The sequence below is a fragment of the Cherax quadricarinatus genome, chromosome 8 (assembly GCF_038502225.1).
Source record: "Cherax quadricarinatus isolate ZL_2023a chromosome 8, ASM3850222v1, whole genome shotgun sequence".
Taxonomy (NCBI): domain Eukaryota; kingdom Metazoa; phylum Arthropoda; class Malacostraca; order Decapoda; family Parastacidae; genus Cherax; species Cherax quadricarinatus.
This window is the reverse complement of record NC_091299.1, coordinates 6,738,147-6,765,089: the sequence shown is the minus strand read 5'-3', so window position 1 is coordinate 6,765,089 and position 26,943 is coordinate 6,738,147. Positions and strand designations below refer to the sequence as shown.

The window sequence follows — 26,943 nt, the reverse complement described above, 5'->3', positions numbered from 1 at the left end:
GGTTAGGTTAGGTTACGTTAGGTTAGGTTAAGTTAGGTTAGGTTAGGTTAGGTTAGGTTAGGTTAGGTTACGTTACGTTACGTTAGGTTAGGTTAGGTTACGTTAGGTTAGGTTAGGTTAGGTTAGGTTAGGTTAGGTTAGGTTAGGTTAGGTTAGGTTAGGTTACGTTAGGTTAGGTTAGGTTAGGTTAGGTTAGGTTAGGTTAGGTTAGGTTAGGTTAGGTTAGGTTAGGTTAGGTTACGTTAGGATAGGTTAAGTTAGGTTAGGTTAGGTTAGGTTAGGTTAGGTTACGTTAGGTTAGGTTAGGTTAGGTTAGGTTAAGTTAGGTTAGGTTAGGTTAGGTTACGTTAGGATAGGTTAAGTTAGGTTAGGTTAGGTTAGGTTAGGTTAGGTTAGGTTATGTTAGGTTAGGTTAGGTTAGGTTAGGTTAGGTTAAGTTAGGTTAAGTTAGGTTAGGTTAGGTTAGGTTAGGTTAGGTTAGGTTAGGTTAGGTTAAGTTAGGTTAAGTTATGTTAGGTTAGGTTAGGTTAGGTTAAGTTAGGTTAAGTCATGTTAGGTTACCTGGTTACCTGGAGGTTACCTGGAGGTTATTCCGGGGATCAACGCCCCCGCGGCCCGGTCCATGACCAAGCCTCCCGATGGATCAGGGCCTGATCAACTAGGCTGTTACTGCTGGCCGCACGCAGTCCAACGTACGAGCCACAGCCCGGCTGATCCGGCACTGACTTTAGGTATCTGTCCAGCTCTCTCTTGAAGGCAGCCAGGGGCTTATTGGCAATTCCCCTAATGCTTGATGGGAGGCTGTTGAACAGTTTTGGGCCCCGGACACTTATGGTGTTTTCCCTTAGTGTACCAATGGCGCCCCTACTTTTTATTGGGGGTATTTTGCATCGCCTGTCCAGTCTTTTACTTTCGTAGGGAGTGATTTCTGTGTGCAGATTTGGGACCATTCCTTCCAAGATTTTCCAAGTGTAGATTATGATATATCTCTCCCTCCTGCGTTCCAACGAGTACAAGTCAAGTGCTTCCAAGCGTTCCCAGTAGTTAAGGTGCTTGACAGAACTTATACGTGCAGTAAAGGATCTCTGTACACTCTCTAGAACTGCGATTTCACCTGCTTTGAATGGAGATGTTAATGTACAGCAGTATTCCAGCCTAGAGAGAACAAGTGATTTGAAAAGGATCATCATTGGCTTGGCATCTCTCATTTTGAAAGTTCTCATTATCCATCCTATCATTTTCTTTGCACGTGCGATCGTGGCACTGTTGTGATCCTTGAAAGTGAGATCCTCAGACATTACTACTCCCAGGTCCCTTACATTATTTTTCCGCTCTATTGTATGGCCGGAGTCTGTAGTATACTCTGTTCTAGTTATTATCTCCTCCAGTTTTCCATAACGGAGTAGTTGGAATTTGTCCGCATTGAACATCATATTGTTTACCGTTGCCCACTGGAAAACTTTGTTTATATCTTCTTGGAGGTTAACCGCGTCCTCAGCAGATGACAGCCTCATGCAGATCCTAGTATCATCCGCAAAGGATGATACGGTGCTGTGGTGTATATCTCTGTCTATGTCTGATATGAGGATAAGGAATAAGATGGGGGCGAGTACTGTGCCTTGTGGAACAGAGCTCTTCACTATGGCAGCCTCCGATTTAACTCTGTTGACCACTACTCTTTGTGTTCGATTTGTTAGGAAGTTGAAGGTCCATCTCCCCACTTTCCCAGTTATTCCTTTAGCACGTATTTTATGGGCTATTACGCCATGATCGCATTTGTCAAATGCTTTTGCAAAGTCTGTGTATATTACATCTGCACTCTGATTTTCTTCCAGTGCATCCAAGGCCATGTCATAGTGATCCAGTAGTTGTGAGAGGCAGGAGCGACCTGCCCTGAACCCATGTTGCCCTGGATTGTGCAGATTTTGGGAATCCAGGTGATTTGCAATCCTGCTTCTTAGCACTCTTTCAAGGTTAAGTTAGGTTAGGTTAGGTTAGGTTAGGTTAGGTTAAGTTATGTTAGGTTAGGAAAACTATTAGTATAAAAGTCAATAAAAGAAAGGTAGCTCAAAATGCTTGGATCAAGAGCGCTTCACCTGCATCATGGCAAATAAATCTTTGGACTATTAACAAAAATTACAAACATCTTATGTAATATAAATAAAATTTATATTATTACAACATATAAGACGAAATTACAATAAAAATTCTCAGAATACATTTATTTAGATTTTATAATTCACCAAAATTTCACATATAACTTTTAGGTTTTATTTTAATTATTTAAAATGTTTTTATATAAAAAAAAGTACTTTTGGTCATCTGGCTGAGGCCTTCCACTGGCTTACAGGTCCACCCCTTTAAAATTATGGTTAGTAAGTATTTATTTTTTATATATGAAAAAAAAATACAGAGAAAATAAAACAAAATCACTTCGCAAAATCTTATAAATTCTTAAACTACAATAATTTTTAACGAATATTTTTGTTTTTCGTAATAAAATCTTACAAAATTTAATTTAATTTTATTATATAATTCGTATTTGTTAACGTCGATAAAACAAAGTTTCTGGTCCGAGTCAACGACTCTTACGATGACTCACGAAATCGTAATGACATGATTGTAAACAAACCATACCACGGGCGGGGTTTGAACCCGCGATCAGTTTTGAGACTCTCTGATCGCGGGTTCAATCCCCGCCCGTGGTATTGTTTGTTTAACTCTTAAGGTGCCGGTGAAGAGTTTTTATCCAGTGAATAAAAGCTGCATTTTCTCTTCTGCTCGAATTTGATTGTCTGATATTCCTAAAGTGTTGTATGACTCCTCCGGGTTTAGCGGTCCTCTCCATGAATGTTATAATAACGTCAGTGGTTACATGTCTTAAAATACAATGTTTTAATTTTAATGTTAACACTGATTAATATATCAAAACTCTTCTTTACTCTCGTACAATAATAAATAACTTACATCAATGTGATTAATTATGAACTCGACACAAATCATTAACTATATACATCATTGTTTTTATAAATATATATCCGGTACAACCCTCATACAAATTTTATTTTAATTTGCTTTTTATTTTTTATCATTATAAATTATGAGTCCACCCAGATAGTGACACTAGGGGAGACTATGATATTTTAATAAAATTATTATTATTATTATTGGACCTTGGTTCGAGTACCCATTCAGAATTGTGTTTATTCAGTGGTAGTCTATCATTACGACTTTTCTGGAGTTTATGGACTATAAGGCATTGAGGGGGTACGAAAATACATGTACCATGGAAGCTTCCGGGGTTGTAGAGTTGATGCCTCTGACACAGACACACAGAAGGGCTCTCTGTAAAAATTTTCCTCAGTAAAAATTTCGTGGCTCAGTGGCATGGTGTTGGACTCCTGTATGTGAGTGCCACAGTTTGATTCTTAGTCTATACATAGTTTATATACTTTCATGTATAGAAACTCTATATAGCTCGGTAAATATATTTTCAGAAAAAAAGAGAATCTATAAGTACAAAACATGATTTAGGGCGTATTGACAACAGTTTCCAAATTGTTTTAATAGTTAAAAGGTTGATGGGTAGACTTCTGGATGTTTTTATCATGTCATTATTAAGTGCAGCTACAGTAAGAGTAAGAGGTAGATGGGGGACAAGGAAAATGTCATCACTGGAGGCTGAAGACAGTGGAGATGCGTTTAAGGGTAATATGTGGTGTGAATATTATGCAGAGAATTTGGAGTCTGTAGATTAAAAAAAAATGTGGGGTCACAAAAAGTATTATTCAGAGAGCTGAGGAGTTGTTGAGGTGGTTTGGACATTTAGAGAAGACGGTTTATAAATCTTGGGTGAAGGAAGGAAGGGTAAGGGTCGTCCTAGGAAAGGTTGGTGGGAGGAGATAAAGGAGGTTTTGAGTGCTAAGAACTTAAGCATCTAACAGGCTTGTGTGAGCGTGTTAGGAGTGGAGGCAAATGATTTTTTAATGACATGACGTGTTGTTGGAGTGTGAGCAAGGTAACATTGTGAAGGAGCGAGGAAACCAGTCACCTGGACTTGAGTCCTGGAGGTGGTGGTGCAGGACCTGCACTCTGAAGGAAGGGGGGGGGGGAATATAGTGGGTTGGAAGGGCAACTGAGCTATAATATGTGCATACTTCTATAAAGACAGTAGTTGAATGAGTGACGAAGAAAGTGTTTCCTCATTTTCGGAGCACCCCACCTTGGTGGAAGGTGGCCAGTTTAATTATATATTTATTTATTCCTTTCCTTATTAATTTATTGTGTACGTTAACTTCCTACCTTAACTTCTTTATGCTGTAAGAGAAGTGCGGCTCTATCTTGCGTTGCTGCCAAACGTGCGAAGTGTTCGTGTGTGCGTGCGTCATCTTCCTGTTGCCGACGACGCTCTTCAACTTGCTGCTTCAGCCCAGCAACGTCAACCTGCAACACAGTATTTCCTTATGTCATGGATGAGTGTTATGCATCACAGCGATATCTCCCCTGCTGGCTAATAAGGCCGTCACAGTGAACATCGAAATGGTATAAAATACCGACAAGTTGTTAGGTAAGACACATATGCAACAGTTAGGTATCTTTATTTCGAAACGTTTCGCCTACACAATAGGCGAAACGTTTCGAAATAAAGATACCTAACTGTTGCATATGTGTCTTACCTAACAAGGCCGCCACAGCTGACGCTTTAAACCTGCCTCCTCCTCCCTCAGTTGTTGTAGGTTCGCCGGTTCTGTCCCGGTCCAGGTCTTTTCCAGATGGTGACCCAGAGCCCTCCCTCAGGAAAGCTTACTGGATGCCAGTGAGCAGCTCATGACCCAGTGATCCTCCCTTTCCATGGATTGAACCTGATTGCCTCCCATTACGGCGCTGTGTGATCCCGGATTTAGTGTTTCGCTCATGAATGTAATAACGTTAATAATAGCCTCTCTTTGTTTGGGGAAGAAATATTACCCAGATTTCGGCAGGTTCTGAGATGTGAACAATGTACTCTGAAAGGAGCATGGGGGAGTGAACAATGTACTCTGAAAGGAGCATGGGGGAGTGAACAATGTACTCTGAAAGTAAGGAGCACGAGGGAGTGGAATAAAAATAAAATAATGTATTTTGGGTAGGGTACCATATTTTACTACACGAGTTCTAAACATCTTCTCTTAAAGGACATGAGAAACCTAGGCTGCGGTAGCCTAGCGGACGCTGAACCAGTTACGTCTCAATATTTTATAGAAACCCGTGTTAGAAGATACTTGTGCTGTTTCCTGAAGAATAAAACACCACCACCTGAGGCATAAAGAACACGTCGACCACCACCAGAGGCATAAAGAACAGGTCGACCACCACCAGATGCAGAAAGAACAGGTCGACCACCACCAGATGTAGAAAGAACAGGTCGACCACCACCAGATGCATAAAAAACAGGTCGACCACCACCAGAGGCATAAAGAACAGGTCGACCACAACCAGAGGCATAAAGAACAGGTCGACCACCACCAGATGTAGAAAGAACAGGTCGACCACCACCAGATGCAGAAAGAATAGGTCGACCACCACCAGATGCAGAAAGAACAGGTCGACCACCACCAGATGTAGAAAGAACAGGTCGACCACCACCAGATGCATAAAGAACAGGTCGACCACCACCAGATGCAGAAAGAACAGGTCGACCACCACCAGATGTAGAAAGAACAGGTCGACCACCACCAGATGCATAAAAAACAGGTCGACCACCACCAGAGGCATAAAGAACAGGTCGACCACCACCAGATGTAGAAAGAACAGGTCGACCACCACCAGAGGCATAAAGAACAGGTCGACCACCACCAGATGCAGAAAGAACAGGTCGACCACCATCAGTGTACGATGATTTCATGATGTATCAGGATGCATCATAATATGAGATGTTAAGATATGTATTTGTATTATTTATCAAAATATTTTATTGTACGAAATATTAAATTCTTTATTATATAAGGTATCAAGATAGTTCGTTAAATGAGGGTTAAGGCTCAAGAGGTAAAAAGAAAACAACTTTAGCAAGTCTTAATAAAGTCTGATGAACAGCAAAAACATTGTCGTAAACGTAGTTTCCAGCTGCGCTTCTGTGTCGTCATCAAATACCACAATGTGTAAGGGATTAAAATATTCTTGATTGGTGGGTGAACAAGCGACATACAGTCTTAATGACCTTCGTGTAGTCGATAGGTTTTAACCTCAATTAACCAACTGACTGGGCTGGCTGACGCCAGGGTAACCTTGGAGACAAAGTCCTTCCCTGCTGGCGATGGCGCTCTGCGTCATCCTCGTTACTACGTAAATAAATTCTTTGTGATGGTGGAATTGTGATATATATGAACAACTGCTCAACCCTTATGGGTCATACAAAACATGGCAATCATGTTCGATTTAAGGAAGAAAAAGGAGTGTTTTAATACTTTTATCAAGAGTTTTTAAGGTATCAAGGCAGTTCACTAGCAGAATCACGGGAATTGGGAGGAATGAGATTCTTGGAGAAAAGTGAAAATATTCTGACTCAGAAGATAACTTTCATATTCTCTCATATCCTACTAGATCAGCGAAGCTTACAAGGAAGCGCTTCAAGCTTCAGCGGCAACTGACTGATGTATACACGGAACTGTCTGAGGTCCTTGTAGTACCAACAGCACTTTGAGGGGAACCTGAGTCCTGTAGTCGGGTCTCAGGTGAGGACTAGTTGCCACCCCTAGCGCTAGACTTGGCCCAGTTGTGAACTTTGCACCAAGTCCTTACATTATTCCTGATGCAGCTGTTCGCGAGGAGACCTTATTCTAAACTTTAGCCCAGGTGAGAGCAGATCACCAGCACGTACACTGTAGTCGTGGCACAGATATGGAGTGATCAAGTCGAAACCAAGGTTCAGTGTACAACAGGATTACCACAAGTGAACTCTCTTGCCCCCTTCACTGTTGAAAGGCGAGGTGATTTCTCTGCCAAAGTGAACTAAAGCTTAAAACGCACAGAAATTTTTATTTCCAGCGGCTTCAGTTCTTCGTCTGAAGATCAGAGGTCTGACTCTGAATGCACTTGAACTTCCACAAAGGATAATGAGGATAATAGCTATAATAAGATAGCTAACCTAAGTAAATTCTTTAACCACTCAGTTCACTGACGCCAATTCATCAATACAAGCAGCAGGTTCTCTCAGGTAACCAGCTTAAGCCGGACATCCTTAGCCAGACGGAAAGGTTAGAGTGCCCGGTTCACAAAGGTGATCATCTTAGGCGGGAGAAGTTAAAAAATTACACTAATCAATCTCGGCAAAACCTTCTTGTGTTGGGACTCAAGTGGTGGATAATATACCCTGAGAGTGACTCGTTCCCCTCATTACCTCACAACCAATACCAGTGGGAAAGAAAGTCAGCACCACCACTGCTAGTGGAGGAGAGGCTAATACCTCCACTTTATTCGAGGAGAGGTCCTCCTCCACATCACTGGTGAAGGAGGGAGCTTCTGCTACCACTACTACCAGAGGAGAGGACCTCCACCACTACCACCACCACCACTGGTGAGGGAGGGAGGTTCTACCACCACAATTACCAGAGGAGAGGACCTCCACCACCACCACCACCGGTGAGGTGATTTCTCACACTAAACATTTCCTTTCTCCTGAAATTATTCCACGGTACAAACTCTTCCGTCTCTCACTTACCCAGTGTCATCAGCTACATTCCAGGTTACCAGCAATTGTTCCAGGTCACCAGCCATTGTTCCAGGTCACCAGCTATTGTTCCAGGTCACCAGCTATTATTTTAGGTCACCAGCTATTATTGCAAGTTACCAGTTATTGTTCCAGGTCACCAGCTATTGTTTCAGGTCACCAGCTATTTGTCCCAGGTCATCATTTATTGTTTCAGGTCACAAGCTATTGTTCCTGGCCACCAGCTATTGTTCCAGGTCACCAGCTACTGTTCCAGGTCACCAACTATTGTTTCAGGTCACTAGCTATTGTTCCCCCACAGACACTGGTAGTCTTCACTAGAATTTCTTCCAGTTATTTACCGAACGTTCTCCCACTGTTGTACACCTGAGGTAATGTCATAGTTCTTAATGTTGAAGTTCTGCAGCACTTGGCTTGAAGTAGCCTCATAGGTTTGACACGAAATTCTGCAGTTCCTGAAGTGCAGTTCTCTCACAGCTCTTGACCTTAAGTTCGACAGTTCTGGTCGAGTTTCCACAATTCTTGACTTGAAATACTCCCAAAATCCTTGACTTGAGGTCCTCCCACAATTCTTGACTTGAAGCCCGTAGCTCGATTGCTTGCGCACTCAGCTCACACACACTAAGGTCCGTGGCTCGATCTGTGGTACGGGTGGAAACATTTGGACGTGTTTCTTTAACACACCTGCTGTCCATGTTTACCTATCAGTAATTTGCGAGAAATGCTCTGCATAACCAGGGGCTTTCTGTATCGTAGTATGTCATTGATGTCAGCTAGGCCTGTATACCTGGTACTACCTAGGTACGGCCCTATGCTGTACATTCTACAAGACTGATGGACTGAACACATCGACTCTAGGCTGAGGGACTGATTACCTCAAACTCCTCCTCTCCTTACACCTTTCTGCTTTGTATTGGACTGATGAAGCCACTGTGTGGCGAAACGTTTCCTGAATAAAGATTCCCATATGTTGCACAAGTGTCTCAATCTTCATTATTATTATTATTATTATTATTATTATTATTATTATTATTATTATTATTATTATTATTATTATTATTATTATTATTATTATTATTATTATTATTATATTATTACACTTCTTCCACGACTACATTAGTTCTTGAGATATTAGTGGCTGACGTTACCATCACCTCGTCTCGTGTCTGTCCGCTTCTGGTATCATTACTTTGAGTCCAGCCTATATATAAGGCGCTATAGTGTATAAACGCCATCATATATGCACATGTCAGTGTTTATGCATTTGCATATACACATCTCCACGTACATACACCACTCTGTGTGCGTTACTACATACACTCAGTAGCCACTTTGTTAGATATATCTGTACACCTGTTCTCTAATTTAAATATCTAATCGGCCAATTACGTTGGCAGGACCTACGACTAAAAGCAGACATGGGTAAGAGGTTTATTTGTTTAGACTAAACGTCAGAATTAAGAAGAAACATGGTCTAAGTGACTTTGACCGTGGTATGATTGTTGGTGTCAGAAGGGTTGGTCTGAGTATCCCAGAATCTGCTGATCTCCTGGGATTTTCACGCACAACAATCTCTGGAACTACAGAGGTAGTTCTGTGAGGAAAAAATGCCTTTTTAATGAGAGAGGCCATGAAGGAATGGTCAGACTGGTTGAAGTTGACAGGAAGACGACAGTAACTCAAATATCCACGTGTTACAACGGTGGTATGCAAAAGAGCATATATGGACGCACAACACGTCAAACGTTAAAGTGCATGGGCCCAGCAGCAAAGAACCACACCGGCTTCCACTATTGTCAGCTAAGAACAAGATTCTGAGGCTACAGTGGGCACTGGCTCACCATAACTGGGCAGTTGAATGAGCAGGAAAAACATCGCTTGGTCTGACGAATCGTGGTTTCTGCTGTGACATGTACGTATATGGATTTGGCGTAAACTTTCGGGATGTGGTGGAATGGGAGATTTGCAACATGGATGTGCGGCCGACAGATCAGCAGCAACCACGTATTGCTATCATGTCAACATGACCCAGGATCTCTAAGGACTGTTTCCAGCACCTTGTTGAATCCATGTCACCAAGAATTCAGGATGTTCTGGTGGCACAGGGGAGACCTAATCAGTACTAGAAGGCTGTACCTAATAAAGTGTGTGTATACACCTGTGCATACATACGGTCATTTACAACCATCTCTATTCATATACACCTCTGTGTCTATAAACATCTTAGCGTATATACTTCTCCATGTATAGAACTGGCAGTTATAATAATAATAATAATAATAATAATAATAATAATAATAATAATAATAATAATAATAATAATAATAATAATAATAATAATAATAATAATAACAATAATAATAATAAGAGGTAAGTTGGACACTGGCCACACACATACACACACCAGTGAAGAGGTGGGGCCAGGAGCTGTGACTCGACCCCTACAACCACAAGTAGGTGAGTATACAATAAATCAAGCAGCTATGAGAGACAAATGCATTGTTAGTTATGAATCCACCTGATTGTTTTCTCTCTCTTCACAACAGCGACAGAATTTCATTATATGAGATATGGTGAGGCACTACTGAGGTATGGTGAGGCACTACTGAGGTATGGTGAGGCACTACTGAGGTATGGTGAGGCACTACTGAGGTATGGTGAGGCACTACTGAGGTATGGTGAGGCACTACTGAGGTATGGTGAGGCACTACTGAGGTATGGTGAGGCACTACTGAGGTATGGTGAGGCACTACTGAGGTATGGTGAGGCACTACTGAGGTATGGTGAGGCACTACTGAGGTATGGTGAGGCACTACTGAGGTATGGTGAGGCACTACTGAGGTATGGTGAGGCACTACTGAGGTATGGTGAGGCACTTCTGAGGTATGGTGAGGCACTATTAAGATATGGTGAGTCACTGAGGTGTGGTGAGACACCACTGAGATATGGTGAGTAATGGGGATGAGGCACCACTAAGGTATGGTGAGGAACCACTGAGATATGGTTAGACACCATTGATGTATGGTGAGGCACCACCGAGATATGGTGAGGCACTACTGAGATATGATGAGGCACCGCTGAGGTATGGTGAGGCAACTCTGAGGTATGGTGAGGCAACTCTGAGGTATGGTGAGGCAACAATGAAATATAATGAGGCACCACTGAGGTATGGTGAGGCACCACTGAAGTATAGTGAGGCATCACTGAGGTATAGTGAGGCACCATTAAGATATGGTGAGGCACCACTGAGATATGGTGAGGCACCACTGAGGTATGGTGAGGCACCACTGAGGTATGGTGAGGCACCACTGAGGTATGGTGAGGCACCACTGAGGTATGGTGAGGCACCACGGAGGTATGGTGAGGCACCACTGAGGTATAGTGAGGCACCACTGAGATATGGTGAGGCACCACTGAGGTATGGTGAGGCACCACTGAGGTATGGTGAGGCACCACTGAGGTATGGTGAGGCACCACTGAGGTATGGTGAGGCACCACTGAGGTATGGTGAGGCACCACTGAGGTATGGTGAGGCAACACTTAGGTATGGTGAGGCACCACTGAGGTATGGTGAGGCACCACTGAGGTATAGTGAGGCACCACTGAGGTATGGTGAGGCACCACTGAGGTATAGTGAGGCACCACTGAGGTATGGTGAGGCACCACTGAGGTATAGTGAGGCACCACTGAGGTATAGTGAGGCACCACTGAGGTATAGTGAGGCACCACTGAGGTATAGTGAGGCACCACTGAGGTATGGTGAGGCACCACTGAGGTATAGTGAGGCACCACTGAGGTATGGTGAGGCACCACTGAGGTATGTTGAGGCACCACTGAGGTATGGTGAGGCACCACTGAGGTATAGTGAGGCACCACTGAGGTATGGTGAGGCACCACTGAGGTATAGTGAGGCACCACTGAGGTATGGTGAGGCACCACTGAGGTATAGTGAGGCACCACTGAGGTATGGTGAGGCACCACTGAGGTATGGTGAGGCACCACTGAGGTATAGTGAGGCACCACTGAGGTATGGTGAGGCACCACTGAGGTATAGTGAGGCACCACTGAGGTATGGTGAGGCACCACTGAGGTATAGTGAGGCACCACTGAGGTATGGTGAGGCACCACTGAGGTATGGTGAGGCACCACTGAGGTATAGTGAGGCACCACTGAGGTATGGTGAGGCACCACTGAGGTATAGTGAGGCACCACTGAGGTATAGTAAGGCACCACTGAGGTATAGTGAGGCACCACTGAGGTATGGTGAGGCACCACTGAGGTATGGTGAGGCACCACTGAGGTATAGTGAGGCACCACTGAGGTATGGTGAGGCACCACTGAGGTATAGTGAGGCACCACTGAGGTATAGTAAGGCACCACTGAGGTATGGTGGTGGACACAGCATAATACTCATAAATTGTTACCTTCCTAACAACAGATGCCAGGTAGTCAGCTATAAACTTCTTGCTATTTAATATATCTTCTGTTGTTCTCTCTCTCTCTCTCTCTCTCTCTCTCTCTCTCTATATATATATATATATATATATATATATATATATATATATATATATATATATATATATATATATATATATATATATATATATATATATATATATATATATATATATACATATATATGTCGTGCCGAATAGGCAGAATTTGCGATCTTGGCTTAAATAGCAACGCTCATCTTGCCATATAGGATAAGTAAAAATTTGTGTATGCAATAATTTCGCCAAAATCATTCTGAACCTAACGAGAAAAATATATTTCACTGTGTTTGTTTAGTATTAAATTACTGTAAACAAATCTAAAATATATTTAGTTGGGTTAGGCTAAAATAAATTGTTCTTGTTATAATAAGGTTAGGTAAGTTTTCTAAGATTCTTTTGGTGCAAAATTATAAATTTTTACATTGACATTAATGAAAAAAATATATCTTTAAACTTACAAGAGAAAATTTTAGAAAGGACTTAATTTTAAATGGGCTCTTGCTAATTGATCAGTTTTACATATTATGGTCCTTGAAGGTGAGATCCTCCGACATGATCACTCCCAGGTCTTTGACGTTGGTGTTTCGCTCTATTTTGTGGCCAGAATTTGTTTTGTACTCTGATGAAGATTTAATTTCCTCGTGTTTACCATATCTGAGTAATTGAAATTTCTCATCGTTGAACTGCAGCCCACTGAAAGATTCGGTTGATGTCCGCCTGGAGCCTTGCAGTGTCTGCAATGGAAGACACTGTCATGCAGATTCGGGTGTCATCTGCAAAGGAAGACACGGTGCTGTGGCTGACATCCTTGTCTATGTCGGATATGAGGATGAGGAACAAGATGGGAGCGAGTACTGTGCCTTGTGGAACAGAGCTTTTCACCGTAGCTGCCTCGGACTTTACTCTGTTGACGACTACTCTCTGTGTTCTGTTAGTGAGGAAATTATAGATCCATCGACCGACTTTTCCTGTTATCCCTTTAGCACGCATTTTGTGCGCTATTACGCCATGGTCACACTTGTCGAAGGCTTTTGCAAAGTCTGTATATATTACATCTGCATTCTTTTTATCTTCTAGTGCATTTAGGACCTTGTCGTAGTGATTCAATAGTTGAGACAGACAGGAGCGACCTGTTCTAAACCCATGTTGCCCTGGGTTGTGTAACTGATGGGTTTCTAGATGGGTGGTGATCTTGCTTCTTAGGACCCTTTCAAAGTTTTTATGATATGGGATGTTAGTGCTATCGGTCTGTAGTTCTTTGCTGTTGCTTTACTGCCCCCTTTGTGGAGTGGGGCTATGTCTGTTGTTTTTAGTAACTGTGGGACGACCCCCGTGTCCATGCTCCCTCTCCATAGGATGGAAAAGGCTCGTGATAGGGGCTTCTTGCAGTTCTTGATGAACACGGAGTTCCATGAGTCTGGCCCTGGGGCAGAGTGCATGGGCATGTCATTTATCGCCTGTTCGAAGTCATTTGGCGTCAGGATAACATCGGATAGGCTTGTGTTAACCAAATTTTGTGGCTCTCATAAAAAATTCGTTTTGATCTTCGACTCTCAGTCTGGTTAGCGGCTTGCTAAAAACTGAGTCACATTGGGACTTGAGTAGCTCACTTATTTCCTTGCTGTCATCTGTGTAGGACCCATCTTGTTTAAGTAGGGGCCCAATACTGGATGTTGTTCTCGACCTTGATTTGGCATAGGAGAAGAAATACTTTCATTAATGGCTTTTAGTTCTTCCCACGATTACTGACTCCTATAAGATTCCTTTAGCTTGAGTTCGATGCTTGCTATTTCTCTGACCAGTGTCTCCCTACGCATTTCAGATATATTGACCTCTTTTAGCCGCTCTGTTATTCTTTTCCGTCGCCTGTAAAGGGAGCGCCTGTCTCTTTCTATTTTACATCTACTCCTCCTTTTTCTTAGAGGAATAAGCCTTGTGCATACATCGAGTGCCACCAAGTTAATCTGTTCTAGGCATACGTTGGGGTCTGCGTTGCTTAGTAAATCTTCCCAGCTTATATCGGTTAGGACTTGGTTTACTTGGTCCCACTTTATGTTTTTGTTATTGAAGTTGAATTTGGTGAATGCTCCCTCGTGACTAGTCTCATTATGTCGGTCTGGGGCTCCACGCATACATGTCTGAACCTCAATTATGTTGTGATCTGAGTATATTGTTTTTGATATGGTGACATTTCTTATCAGATCATCATTGTTAGTGAAGATGAGGTCTAGTGTATTCTCCAGTCTAGTAGGCTCTATTATTTGCTGATTTAAATTGAATTTTGTGCAGAGATTTAAAAGCTCGTGTGAGTGTGAGTTTTCATCAGAGCTGCCTCCTGGTGTTATTACTGCAAACAATATTATTTGCTATATTCCTCCATTTTAGGTGCCTTAAGTTGAAATCCCCCAGGAGCAAGATGTTGGGTGCAGGAGCTGGAGCTCCTCCCTGTTGCCCGACACTGATGGATGTACGTGTCAGCCAGCGTGGACACACAGGTATAGTCCATGCTAAGAGGTTGCCATTCTTCCAAGGATAAATGGTGATCCCATCGGGGCGGTTTGCTGGGTTGTGAGTATTGTTGGCTGCTAGTGAGGCTTGAAGTGAGGCTTGCAACCACTGTCCATCTTCGAGGGAAAGATTGAATACACACTCTCTCTCTTTCTCTCTGTCTGTCTGTCTCTGTCTGTCTGTCTGTCTGTCTGTCTGTCTGTCTGTCTCTGTCTCTGTCTCTGTCTCTCTCTCTCTCTCTCTCTCTCTCTCTCTCTCTCTCTCTCTCTCTCTCTATATCTATATATATATATATATATATATATATATATATATATATATATATATATATATATATATATATATATATATATATATATATATATATATATATATATATATATATATATATATATATATATATATATATATGGTAGGAGCTCAAGACCCCAGGTTTACTGAAGCAGCGATTCGGTGGGACACCTTTACAGATTCCTCCAGTAGACCAGCTCGTCCCAAAGAACACAAACAGTCCCACTGGGACAAACCGATCATGGAAAAAATCGCCAACACAATGCTCTCCAACGCCTCAGGAAAGGACAAAGCTCGTCTCCTGGCAGTGAAGGCACCACACTCTGGAGATTTCCTGTTTGCTGTTCCCAATTCCTCCTTGGGCACTCGACTAGACCTACAGGCCATTCGGATAGGTGTATTTGCGGCAGGGCGACAGCTGATCAATTCGGACTTCATGGTCTCGTGTGTCACACAGCAGAAGGGAAGTATGCCAGGCATGAGGAGGTCAATGATATCATAAAGAGAAGCCTTGCCACAGCCCGTTGCCCAGCTCAACGGGAACCCCAAGTGCAGAGGTCTGACGGAAGTCTAAAGCGTCCTGATGGAGCCACTATGCTACCTTGGAAGGATGGAAAGCAGATTGCCTGGGACTACACATGTGCCGCCACATTGGCAGACACCTACTTGCCATACTCCGTAGTGGAAGGGGGTGGAGCTGCCAGCCACAGGGAGACTCAGAAGATCCGCAAATATGAAGACCTTCCCCCTTGCTATAACTTCATCCCAATAGGGTCAGAGACCCTTGGAGCATGGGCCAAGTGTGCTCTAAAGTTCCTAATAGAGCTGGGTGAAAAGCTCATCATAGAAACAAAGGACCACAGGGCGACCAGCTTCCTCTTCCAGAGACTCAGTGTTGCGATCCAGAGAGGAAATGCCTGCAGCATTCTGGGCACGCGGCCCACCGCCGGGGAGCTGGACGAAGTATTCGAGATGTAGCTCTGAGTTACCTATGTTGTTTTACTTTGTATCGTAGTTTTGTGAATGTTCTGTCAATGTATTTTGTCTTTAAATAAAAAATATATATATATATATATAATATAGGGGGTGGTAGGAGAAAATTCTCAAACAGCTTCAGGGAGAATATTGAGTTTTCCCTGAAGCAAGTTTATTTTTTTCTCTGAGGATGAGGGTCCCTATAACAGTTCTAGAGGTGGTACCTCCCTATATTATATATATATATATATATATATATATATATATATATATATATATATATGTCGTGCCGAATAGGCAGAACTTGCGATCTTGGCTTAAATAGCAACGCTCACCTTGCCATATAGGACAAGTGAAAATTTGTGTATGCAATAATTTCGCCAAAATCATTCTGAACCTAACGAAAAATATATATTTCAATGTATTTGTTTAGTCTTAAATTATTGTAAACAAATCTAAAATATATATAGTTGGGTTAGGCTAAAATAAATTGTTCTTGTTATAATAAGGTTAGGTAAGTTTTCTAAGATTCTTATCGTGCAAAATTAAAAATTTTTACATTAACATTAATGAAAAAAAATATATCTTTAAAAGTATAAGAGAAATTTTTAGAAAGGACTTAATTTTAAATGAGTTCTTGCTAATTGACCAGTTTTACATATTCGGCACGACATATATATATATATATCTATATATGTATATATATATATATATATATATATATGTATTTATATATATATATATATGTATGTATATATATATATATATATATATATATATATATATATATGTATATATATATATATATATATGTATATATATATATATATATATATATATGTATATATATATATATATGTATGTATATATATATATATGTATGTATATATATATTATATATATGTATGTATATATATATATATATATATGTATGTATATATATATGTATGTATATATATATATATATATATATATATATATACATGTATATATATATGTATATATATATATGTATATATATATACATGTATATATATATATGTATGTATATATATATATATATATATGTATATACAGTTGTCCCTGGTTTTTCGTAGTTAATCCGTTGCTGGAGTTGCCACTATTATCGAAATCTACGATTTTCGAATCAATTTTCCCCATAAGAAATAATGTAAATACAATTAATCCGTTCCTGACACCCACAAGTATTAAAACAAAAAAAATTTTTTACATGAAATATAGATGTAGCACATAAACAATACAATGGGAAATGATGAATGAAACATTAACAGCATAACACTTACCTTTATTGGAGATTCTTCTTAGTGTATGGGAGACTGGAGGAGGAGAGAGATTGGATTGTTTACAGTTTGGAAGGGGAATCCCCTTCCATCAACACCTCAGGTACCAATTGCTTTTCTGGGGTTGCTTCTCTTCTCTGTTTCTTAATGCCACTAGGACCACCTTGAGAGTCACTGGAGTCCTGTCTCGCAAAATAACTGTGGAGAGCTCTGTTTCTGGCGTCTCTTTAACACTTCCCTAAAATGGCCGAAGACTTTGTCACTGTACATGTTGCCAACATGGCTTGCAACAGCCTTGTCAGGGTGATGTTTCTCTATAAATCTTTCCATCTTACCCCACATAGCAAAAATCTCTTTAATTTCTGAAGAAGGCACCTTCTTCCATCTCTCTTCCTCCTCCTCTGCAGAAAGATTCTGAGCTGCGATATGTTGCTGTTCCTGCTGAAGCTATTGCAGCTCATCAGCGGTGAGCTCTTCGTTGTGGTCTTCGACCAACTCTTCCACATCCTCCAAACTCACATCCAACCCCATGGAACTCCCCAGTGCCACAGATGATTTAACAACAGACATAGGCTCATCAGGGTCAGTCCCAAACCCTTCAAAATCCCTCTTGTCGACACAATCTGGCCACAATTTTCTCCAGGCAGAGTTGAAAGTCCTGGTAGTCACTCCCTCCCAAGCCATACCTATAAGGGTGATGCAATGGACGATGCTGAAGTGTTCTCTCCAAAATTCTCTTAGGGTCAAGTGAGTGTCTGTGGTCACAATCAAGCACCTTTGAAACATTGCTTTGGTGTAGAGTTTTTTAAAGTTTGCAATGACCTGCTGGTCCATGGGCTGGAGGAGAGGAGTGGTATTCGGGGGCAAGAACTTTACTGTGATGAACCAAAACTCCTCGAAAAAATTAGGTCATCCAAATTTGGAAGATGAGCAGGTGCATTGTCCATTACTAGCAGGCACTTGAGATCCAATTTCTTTTCCAGGAGGTAATTCTTCACACTAGGGCCAAACACTTTATTGAACCACTCAACGAAAATTTCCCTCGTGACCCATGCCTTACTATTACATTTCCAAAACACACACAATTTACTCTTCATAATATTGTTTTTCCTGAATACTCTGGGATTTTCAGAATGGTACACTAGTAATGGCTTCACTTTGAAATCCCCACTAGCATTAGCACAGAACATGAGTGTCAGCCTGTCTTTCATAGGCTTGTGTCCTGGCATTGCCTTTTCCTCTTGTGTAATGAAGGTCTTCTTTGGCATTTTCTTCCAAAAGAGGCCTGTTTAGTCACAATTGAACACTTGTTCAGGTTTCAGTCCTTCAGCCTCTATGTGCTCCTTGAATTCATGCACATATTTTTCAGCCGCCTTGTGGTCCAAACTGGCAGCCTCACCATGCCTTACCACACTGTGTATGCCACTATGGTTCTTAAATCTCTCAAACCAACCTTTGCTGGCCTTAAATTCACAAATATCAGTACTCGGTGCAAGCAATTTCTTTACCAGATTGTTGTGGAACTGCCTAGCCTTTTCAAAAATAATCGAAGTCATAAGGGTATCTCCTGCTAATTGTTTCTCGTTTATCCACACCAATAATAACTTCTCAACATCTTCGAGTACTGGTGATCTCATTTTTGTCAGCATATTTACCTCCTTTGCAACAACAGCGTCCTTGATTTCCTTTTTCTTGGCCACGATGGAACATATGGTTGTGTAGGGTTTCTTATACATCCTGGCCAGTTCGGCCGCATTTGTGCCACTTTCATATTGTTCAATGATGTTTTTTCTTAAATTCAATCGTATTTCCCACCTTCTTTACCACAGGCTTGGCACTAGGAGCTTTCTTTGGAGCCATGGTAGCTTATTTAGTACTTGCAAGCACTAAAATGAGTGGAATATTATGAAATATTTCGTAGGAGCACGTGAGGGGACCTTCGCTCACTGGTAAACAATGCCACACTGGCTGGGTAGTGAGGCCGCCCCGGTTCACACCGTGTGTATGCATCCCGGACGACCTACTATTCGCGAGTCAACCTACGATTAGCGAGCCGATGTTTATACGAAAATATCCCTATGATTTCCGAAATCTACGATTCCCGAGAACTACGATTGTCGAGGGACCACTGTATGTATATCTATCTATCTATCTATATATATATATATATATATATATATATATATATCGTGCCGAATATGTAAAACTGGTCAATTAGCAAGAACTCATTTAAAATTAAGTCCTTTCTGAAATTTTCTTTTATACGTTTAAAGATATACTTTTTTCATTGATGTTAATGTAAACATTTTTAATTTTGCACCAAAAGAATCCTAGAAAACTTTCCTAACCTTATTACAACAAGAACAATTTATTTTAGCCTAACCAAACTAAATATATTTTAGATTTGTTTACAGTAATTTAATACTAAACAAACACAGTGAAGTATATTATTTTCGTTAGGTTCAGAATGATTTTGGCGAAATTATTGCATACACAAATTTACACTTGTCCTATATGGCAAGATGAGCGTTGCTATTTAAGCCAAGATCGCAAGTTCTGCCTATTCGGCACGACATATATATATATATATATATATATATATATATATATATATATATATATATATATATATATATATATATATATATATATATATATATATATATATATATATATATATATATATATATATATATATATATATATATATATATATATATATATATATATATATATATATATATATATATATATATATATATATATATATATCAAACTACAATGGCTAGGAATCGAACCCTCGATACTTTAATAAGCCACCCTCATAGTTTTTCAATATTTCGAGACGCCCTAAACCACTTAACCACCATCAGTGCCACGTACATCAGTTGCCCAGTAACATAGGACATGTCACTCCTGATACGGACACATACGTGGCTGTGGCAAGCTAAGGACTAATTTCATTCTCCTCTCGTTTGGAATGCCAGTTACACAAGCAGTTTACATGTTAATGCTACAACTGTGCGTCTACAATGGCCGAAACCCAGCTACGATACTCCGACGCTGGAGTGGGTGGTGTCGCCAGCTTCAGGAAGACCCAGAAGATCAACAAATGAAGGGACCGAAGACCCTCGGAGTGAGGAAAGGAAGACTCTGGACTCACACAACGTATGTATAACATTATTAAATCAATTTTATACTGTTAGCTATTCCGTACTATGATACAGAATGCAACTGGCACCTAATCAAAAAAAAAAAAATGCTACCGAAGTCGACATAGGGTATATTTAAAATGCTCTTCGTTTTTCACAGGATGCCTAGTACTAGTGTGGCGGGTGTGATGTTTGTGTCCTCCACTGCACGAAATGCTTCTGCATTTCACGATTTGTTTCTATATTAGCTATGGAGACTCACCGCTATGGAGGTGGCTCTTGGCTGGTGTATCCTGGCAGCTCGCTCCTGTAGAAGGCGACGCCGGTGAGCGATCCTCGCTGCTTCCTTCTCCTCCAGCACCCATGAGGGTAGTGTGAGGCCGCCTTCTGATGGGGAAACACCGAAGGCGGTCGCTTTTGCTTGTAAGGCGCTGAAGGAGTCACCTCCTTCTACAGGGACGCTGAAGAGGCCACCTCCTCCCGGTGGAACGTTCTTGTGGTCGGTGGCGGCAAGGGTCGTGATGGGGGAGGAACATTTCCTGCCAGACATCATTTATCTGCAATATTAAGTTACGTCAAAAATGTCATTTTTTCACTGTCTTGGATTTAACAAATAGTATTATATATAATATTCAGGAAGAAGGGAAGGATTGCCATAGTTTCTTGACTAAGAGCCCTTCACCAGGAGTTATCTTCAAAGGAGTTTGTGCACACAAACGAACAGAATTGTGTAAAAAATTATCTGTTCTCCGAATCCTCTTGTTCACCTGGCATTAACAGGCACCACAGAGTATAAGGGCCAGCGTAAAGGAGTAGTTGTAATGTATTTTTGTCACTCAGATAGCGTTATAGACCTGTATATAAATGTTTTGGTAACCCAAGGCAACAGGCGGACGCTTCCACAGTTACTTCACTATGGAAGAAGTCAAATGGATTCTATTTCCTTGAGTAAGTCTCTTGGAGTCCTGATATGAGCCTCACTGCATGCGCTTGAGAATGTATTGATAGAGAACTGAGTAACTCCCAGGCAAATACAGACAATATCGTTACATCAAAGGAAAATCTTGGAGCAATATGGGATCGACATTCACATCATTTACCAAATATTTAACATAATTTTTTACAAATCATATTTATACTTACGTTAATGTTACAGCATAAACATAATGAGAGTGATGTTTATATTTGGTCTAGAATCTATGTATCTAGAGTAAATGTGTCATGCTTCTTCATATTAAAGGAAAATACATTACGAAGCTAAGTCAGGAAGATACATATAAGGAACTGTGATACAAAAGCACAACAAAGACCACCAGCCTTCCTTCAGAACTATCATCCACCACAACCACAACAAAGACTGCCAACCTTCCTTCAGAACTATCATCCACCACAACCACAACAAAGACTGCCAACCTTCCTTCAGAACTATCATCCACCAGCTAGATCATCCTTCAAGATCTCGGTTACATTCAATCACTCCACCATCATCACTGTAATGTTATTTCGGCATTTGAGGGAATACTAAAGACTTTAGGGACACCGAGAGGAATTCTGCATGAAGAGAGAGAGAGATTATACCTAAGTTTGTCTGTATTCTAACAAACGAATCGTCTCTCTCTCTCTCTCTCTCTCTCTCTCTCTCTCTCTCTCTCTCTCTCTCTCTCTCTCTCTCTCTCTCTCACTCTCATTCTCATGTTTCAGTACACATGTGTCTCTGAATGTGTGTATGTGTGTTTTACTCACCTAGTTGTACTCACCTAGTTGAGGCTGCAGGGGTCGATTTACAGCTCCTGGCCCCGCTTCTTTACTGGTCGCTACTAGGTCACTCTTCCTACTCCAAGAGCTTAATCATACCTCTTCTTAAAGATATGTATGGATCCTTCCTCTACTACATCACTTCCCAGACTATTCCACTTCCTGACTACTCTATGACTGAAAAAATACTTCCTAACATCCCTGTGATTTATCTGAGCCTTCAACTTCCAACTGTGTCCCATTGTTGCTGTGTCCCATCCCTGGAACATCCTGTCTCTGTCCACCTTGTCGATTCCTCTCAGTATTTTATATGTCGTTTTCATATCCCCCTATCTCTCCTGTCCTCCAGTGTCGTCAGATCGATTTCCCTTAACCTCTCCTGGTAGGACATACCCCTTAGCACCGGGACTAGTTGCAAGCCTTTACACTTACTCTAATTTCCTTACGTGCTTGGCTAGGTGTGGGTTCCAAACTGTTGCTGCATACTCCAATATAGGCCTAACGTACACGGTGTACAAGATCCTGAACGATTTCTTATTTAGATGTCGGAATGCTGTTCTTAGGTTTGCTAGGCGCCCGTATGCTGCAGCAGTTATTTGGTTGATGTTCACCTCAGGAGATGTGTCCGGTGTTATACACATACCAAGATCCTTTTCCTTGAGTGAGGTTTGTAGGCTCTGGCCCCCGAGACTGTACTCCGTTTGTGGTCTTCTTTGCCCTTCCCCAATCTTTATGACTTTACACTTGGTGGGGTTGAACTCTAGGAGCCAGTTGCTGGACCAGGCCTGCAGTTTGTCCAGATCCCTTTGTAGGTCTGCTTGGTCCTCGTCCGATTGAATTCTTCTCATGAACTTCACACCATCTGAAAACAGGGACGCTTCTGAGTCTCTTCCTTCCGTCATGTCGTTCACAAATACCAGAAACAACACCGGTCCTAGGACTGATCCCTGTGGCACCCCGCTCGTTGCAGGAGCCCACTCTGACACCTCTCCACGTACCATGGCTCGCTTTTGTCTTCCTGATCCACTGTAGTGCCTTCCCTATTATCCCTGCCTGGTCCTCCAGCTTCCACACTAATCTCTTGTGTTGAACTGTGTCAAACGCTTTCTTACAGTCCAAGAAAATGCAGTCTACCCACCCCTATCTCTCTTGTCTTACTGCCATCACCCTGTCATAGAACTCCAGTAGGTTTGTGACGCAGTATTTCCCGTCCCTGAAACCTTGCTGGCTGTCATTGATATGATCATTCCTTTCTAGGTGCTCCACCACTCTTCTGATAATTTTCTCCATAACCTTGCATACTATACACGTCAGTGACACTGGTCTGTAGTATAGTGCCTCATGTCTGTCTCCTTTTTTAAAAATTGGGACTACATTTGCTGCTTTCCATACTTCCGGTAGTCGTCTTGTTTCGATAGATGTGTTGAAGATAGTTGTTAGTGGTACACAAAGCGCGTCTGCTCCCTCTCTCAGGACCCATGGAGAGATGTTATCCTACCCTATCACCCTTGAGGTGTCTAGCTCGCTTAACAGCCTCTTCACTTTTTCCTCGGTTGTATGTATTGTGTCCAACACTTGATGGTGTACCCCACCTCTCTGCCTTTCTAGAGGCCCTTCTGTCTCCTCTGTGAACACTTCTTTTAATCTCATGTTGAGCTCCTCACATACTTCGCGGTCATTTTTTGTGACCTCCCCTCCTTCCTTCCTCAGCCTGATTAACTGGTCCTTGACTGTTGTTTTCCTCCTGACGTGGCTGTACAACAGCTTTGGGCCAGATTTGGTTTTCACTTCTATGTCATTTTCATATTGACTTTGAGCCTCCTGTCTTACCTGTTAATATTCGTTTCTGGCTCTACGACTGGTCTCCTTATTCTCCTGGGTCCTTTGCCTTCTATACTTCTTCCATTTCCTAGCACACTTGGTTTTGGCCTCTCTGCACCGGGTGAACCACGGGCTCATCCTGGCTTTTTCATTACTCCTGTTACCCTTGGGTACAAACCTCTCCTCAACTTCCTTGTATATTGTTGTCACATATTCCATCATCTCGCCCATTGACGTCCCTGCCAGTTCTCTGTCTCACTGAACCCCGTTCAGGAAGTTCTTCAAGCTTGAGTAGTCCCTTTTCTTGTTGTTTGGCTTTGCTCATCCGGCCCTTCCTGCTTCCCCCTCCACTTCTAACTCTACTGTGTATTCGAAGCTTAAAACCACATGATCACTGGCCCCCCAGAAGTCTTTCGTATGTGATGTCCTCAATATCTGCACTACTCAAGGTGAATAGTAGATCCAGACTTGCTGGTTCATCCTCTCCTCTCTCTCTGGTAGTGTCCCTTACGTGTTGGTACATAAGGTTTTCCAGTACCACCTCCATTATCTTAGCCCTCCACGTATCTTGGCCCCCATGTGGCTCCATGTTCTCCCAATCGATTTCCTTGTGGTTGAAGTCACCCATGATCAATAGCATTGCCCTTGGGCCCTTCTGGCCACCTCAGCCAGTGTGTCAACCATCGCTCTATTACTCTTATCATACTCTTGCCTTGGCCTCCTGCTGTTCTGTGGTGGGTTATACATCACTGCAATTACCACCTTGGGACCTCCTACGTTAGTACTACGTAATCTCTTGCTTCTCCACTGTCTCCTCTTTCTAGCTCATCAAAATCCCATCGGTTTTTGATCAGCAGTGCCACTCCTCCGCCCCCTCTGTTCCCTGTGTGTGTGTGTGTGTGTGTGTGTGTGTGTGTGTGTGTGTGTGTGTGTGTGTGTGTGTGTGTGTGTGTGTGTGTGTGTGTGTGTGTGTGTGTGTGTGTGTGTGTGTGTGTGTTTGTGTGTATGTATGTATGTGTGTGTGTGCGTGTGTGTGTGCGTGTGTGTGTGTGTGTGTGCGCTCGCTCTTGTGCTTATGTGTGTGCGTGTGTGTATGTGTGTGTTTGTCCAGCTATCTGTCACCCTTCATGTCTGTCTGCCGTTGCCTGTCGATAAGATATCCCATCGGAAAAATAACCTATCTGTAAGATAATATGTCGACAAGATAACACATCGACAAGACAAGATTTTGGTAAGATAAGACATTGGTAAGATAACACATCGGTAAGATAACACATGGGTGAGATAACATATCAGTAAGATAACACATCGGTAGAATAACACTTTCGTAAGATATCACACTGGTGAGGTGACACATTGGTAAGATAACACACTGGTAGAATAACACACCAACAAGATAGCACATCGGTGACATAACACAGTAAGATAACATATTGGTAAGATAACTCATCAGTAAGATAACACATCGGTAAGATACCACATTGGATTGATAGCACACCGACATGATAACACATCGGCAATATAACACAGTGGCAAGATAACACATCAGTAAGATAACACATCGACGAGATAACGCATTATAATAACGCATGATAATAATAATAATAATAATAATAATAATAATAATAATAATAATAATAATAATAATAATAGCTAATAATTATTGACTGTATGTATGTTATATATACATGTTATAATTACCGTTATCTTAGTGTTATCACAGTGTTACTGTTGGCTCTAAAGGGACTGTCATTGTTATCGTCTTGTGTGATGTAGTTATCATGTTATTATCACGTTATCATGTTATTATCATGTTATTATCACGTGAGGTGATGGGGGGGGGGTCATACAGGTGCTGACGCCATGAAGATAACACCTCGGCCCCAGTGATAACATGATAACTACATCACACAAGACGATAACACTGAGAGTCCCTTTAGAGCCAACAGTAACACTGTGATAACACTGAGATAACACTATAACGGTAGATGATAACACTAAGATAACGGCAATTATAACACATAAATAACATCCTTACAGTCAATAATTATAATAATAATAATAATTATAATAATAATAATAATAATAATAATAATAATAATAATAATAATAATAATAATAATAATAATAATAATAATAATAATAATAATAATAATAATTTATTATTATTATTATTATTATTATTATTATTATTATTATTATTATTATTATTATCACATTACCTGCAGGTAGTTTTAGTGATAGTGGTAGTGGAATAGTTGTAGTGCTGGGAATGGTGGTAGTAAGCAGGTAGGCAGGCCAGTGAACAGGCAGGTAGGCAGGCCAGTGAGCAGGCAGGTAGGCAGGCCAGTGAGCAGGCAGGTAGGCAGGCCAGTGAGCAGGCAGGTAGGCAGGCCAGTGAGCAGGCAGGTAGGCAGGCCAGTGAGCAGGCAGGTAGGCAGGCCAGTGAGCAGGCAGGTAGGCAGGCCAGTGAGCAGGCAGGTAGGCAGGCCAGTGAGCAGGCAGGTAGGCAGGCCAGTGAGCAGGCAGGTAGGCAGGCCAGTGAGCAGGCAGGTAGGCAGGCCAGTGAGCAGGCAGGTAGGCAGGCCAGTGAGCAGGCAGGTAGGCAGGCCAGTGAGCAGGCAGGTAGGCAGGCCAGTGAGCAGGCAGGTAGGCAGGCCAGTGAGCAGGCAGGTAGGCAGGCCAGTGAGCAGGCAGGTAGGCAGGCCAGTGAGCAGGCAGGTAGGCAGGCCAGTGAGCAGGCAGGTAGGCAGGCCAGTGAGCAGGCAGGAAGGCAGGCCAGTGAGCAGGCAGGTAGGCAGGCCAGTGAGCAGGCAGGTAGGCAAGCCAGTGAGCAGGCAGGTAGACTGGCCAGTGAGCAGGCAGGTAGACTGGCCAGTGAGCAGGCAGGTAGACTGGCCAGTGAGCAGGCAGGTAGGCTGGCCAGTGAGCAGGCA

The 26,943-nt window shown here is 41.9% G+C and overlaps 1 protein-coding gene across 1 annotated transcript in view; it reads right to left on the bottom strand.

The window, feature by feature from the left end:
- LOC128685225 (RIB43A-like with coiled-coils protein 2) overlaps positions 1 to 26,355 on the bottom strand; it is a 68,479-nt gene extending 42,124 nt beyond the window's left edge. The window contains exons 1-3 of the mRNA XM_070083099.1: positions 26,230 to 26,355; positions 20,694 to 20,988; positions 4,303 to 4,443 (exon numbers count right to left, since the gene is read on the bottom strand). Coding sequence (XP_069939200.1) covers positions 4,303 to 4,443; positions 20,694 to 20,984 — 432 coding nt within the window. The 5' untranslated portion in view covers positions 20,985 to 20,988; positions 26,230 to 26,355. The remainder of the gene's footprint in view (positions 1 to 4,302; positions 4,444 to 20,693; positions 20,989 to 26,229) is intronic.
- Positions 26,356 to 26,943: the final 588 nt, after the last annotated feature.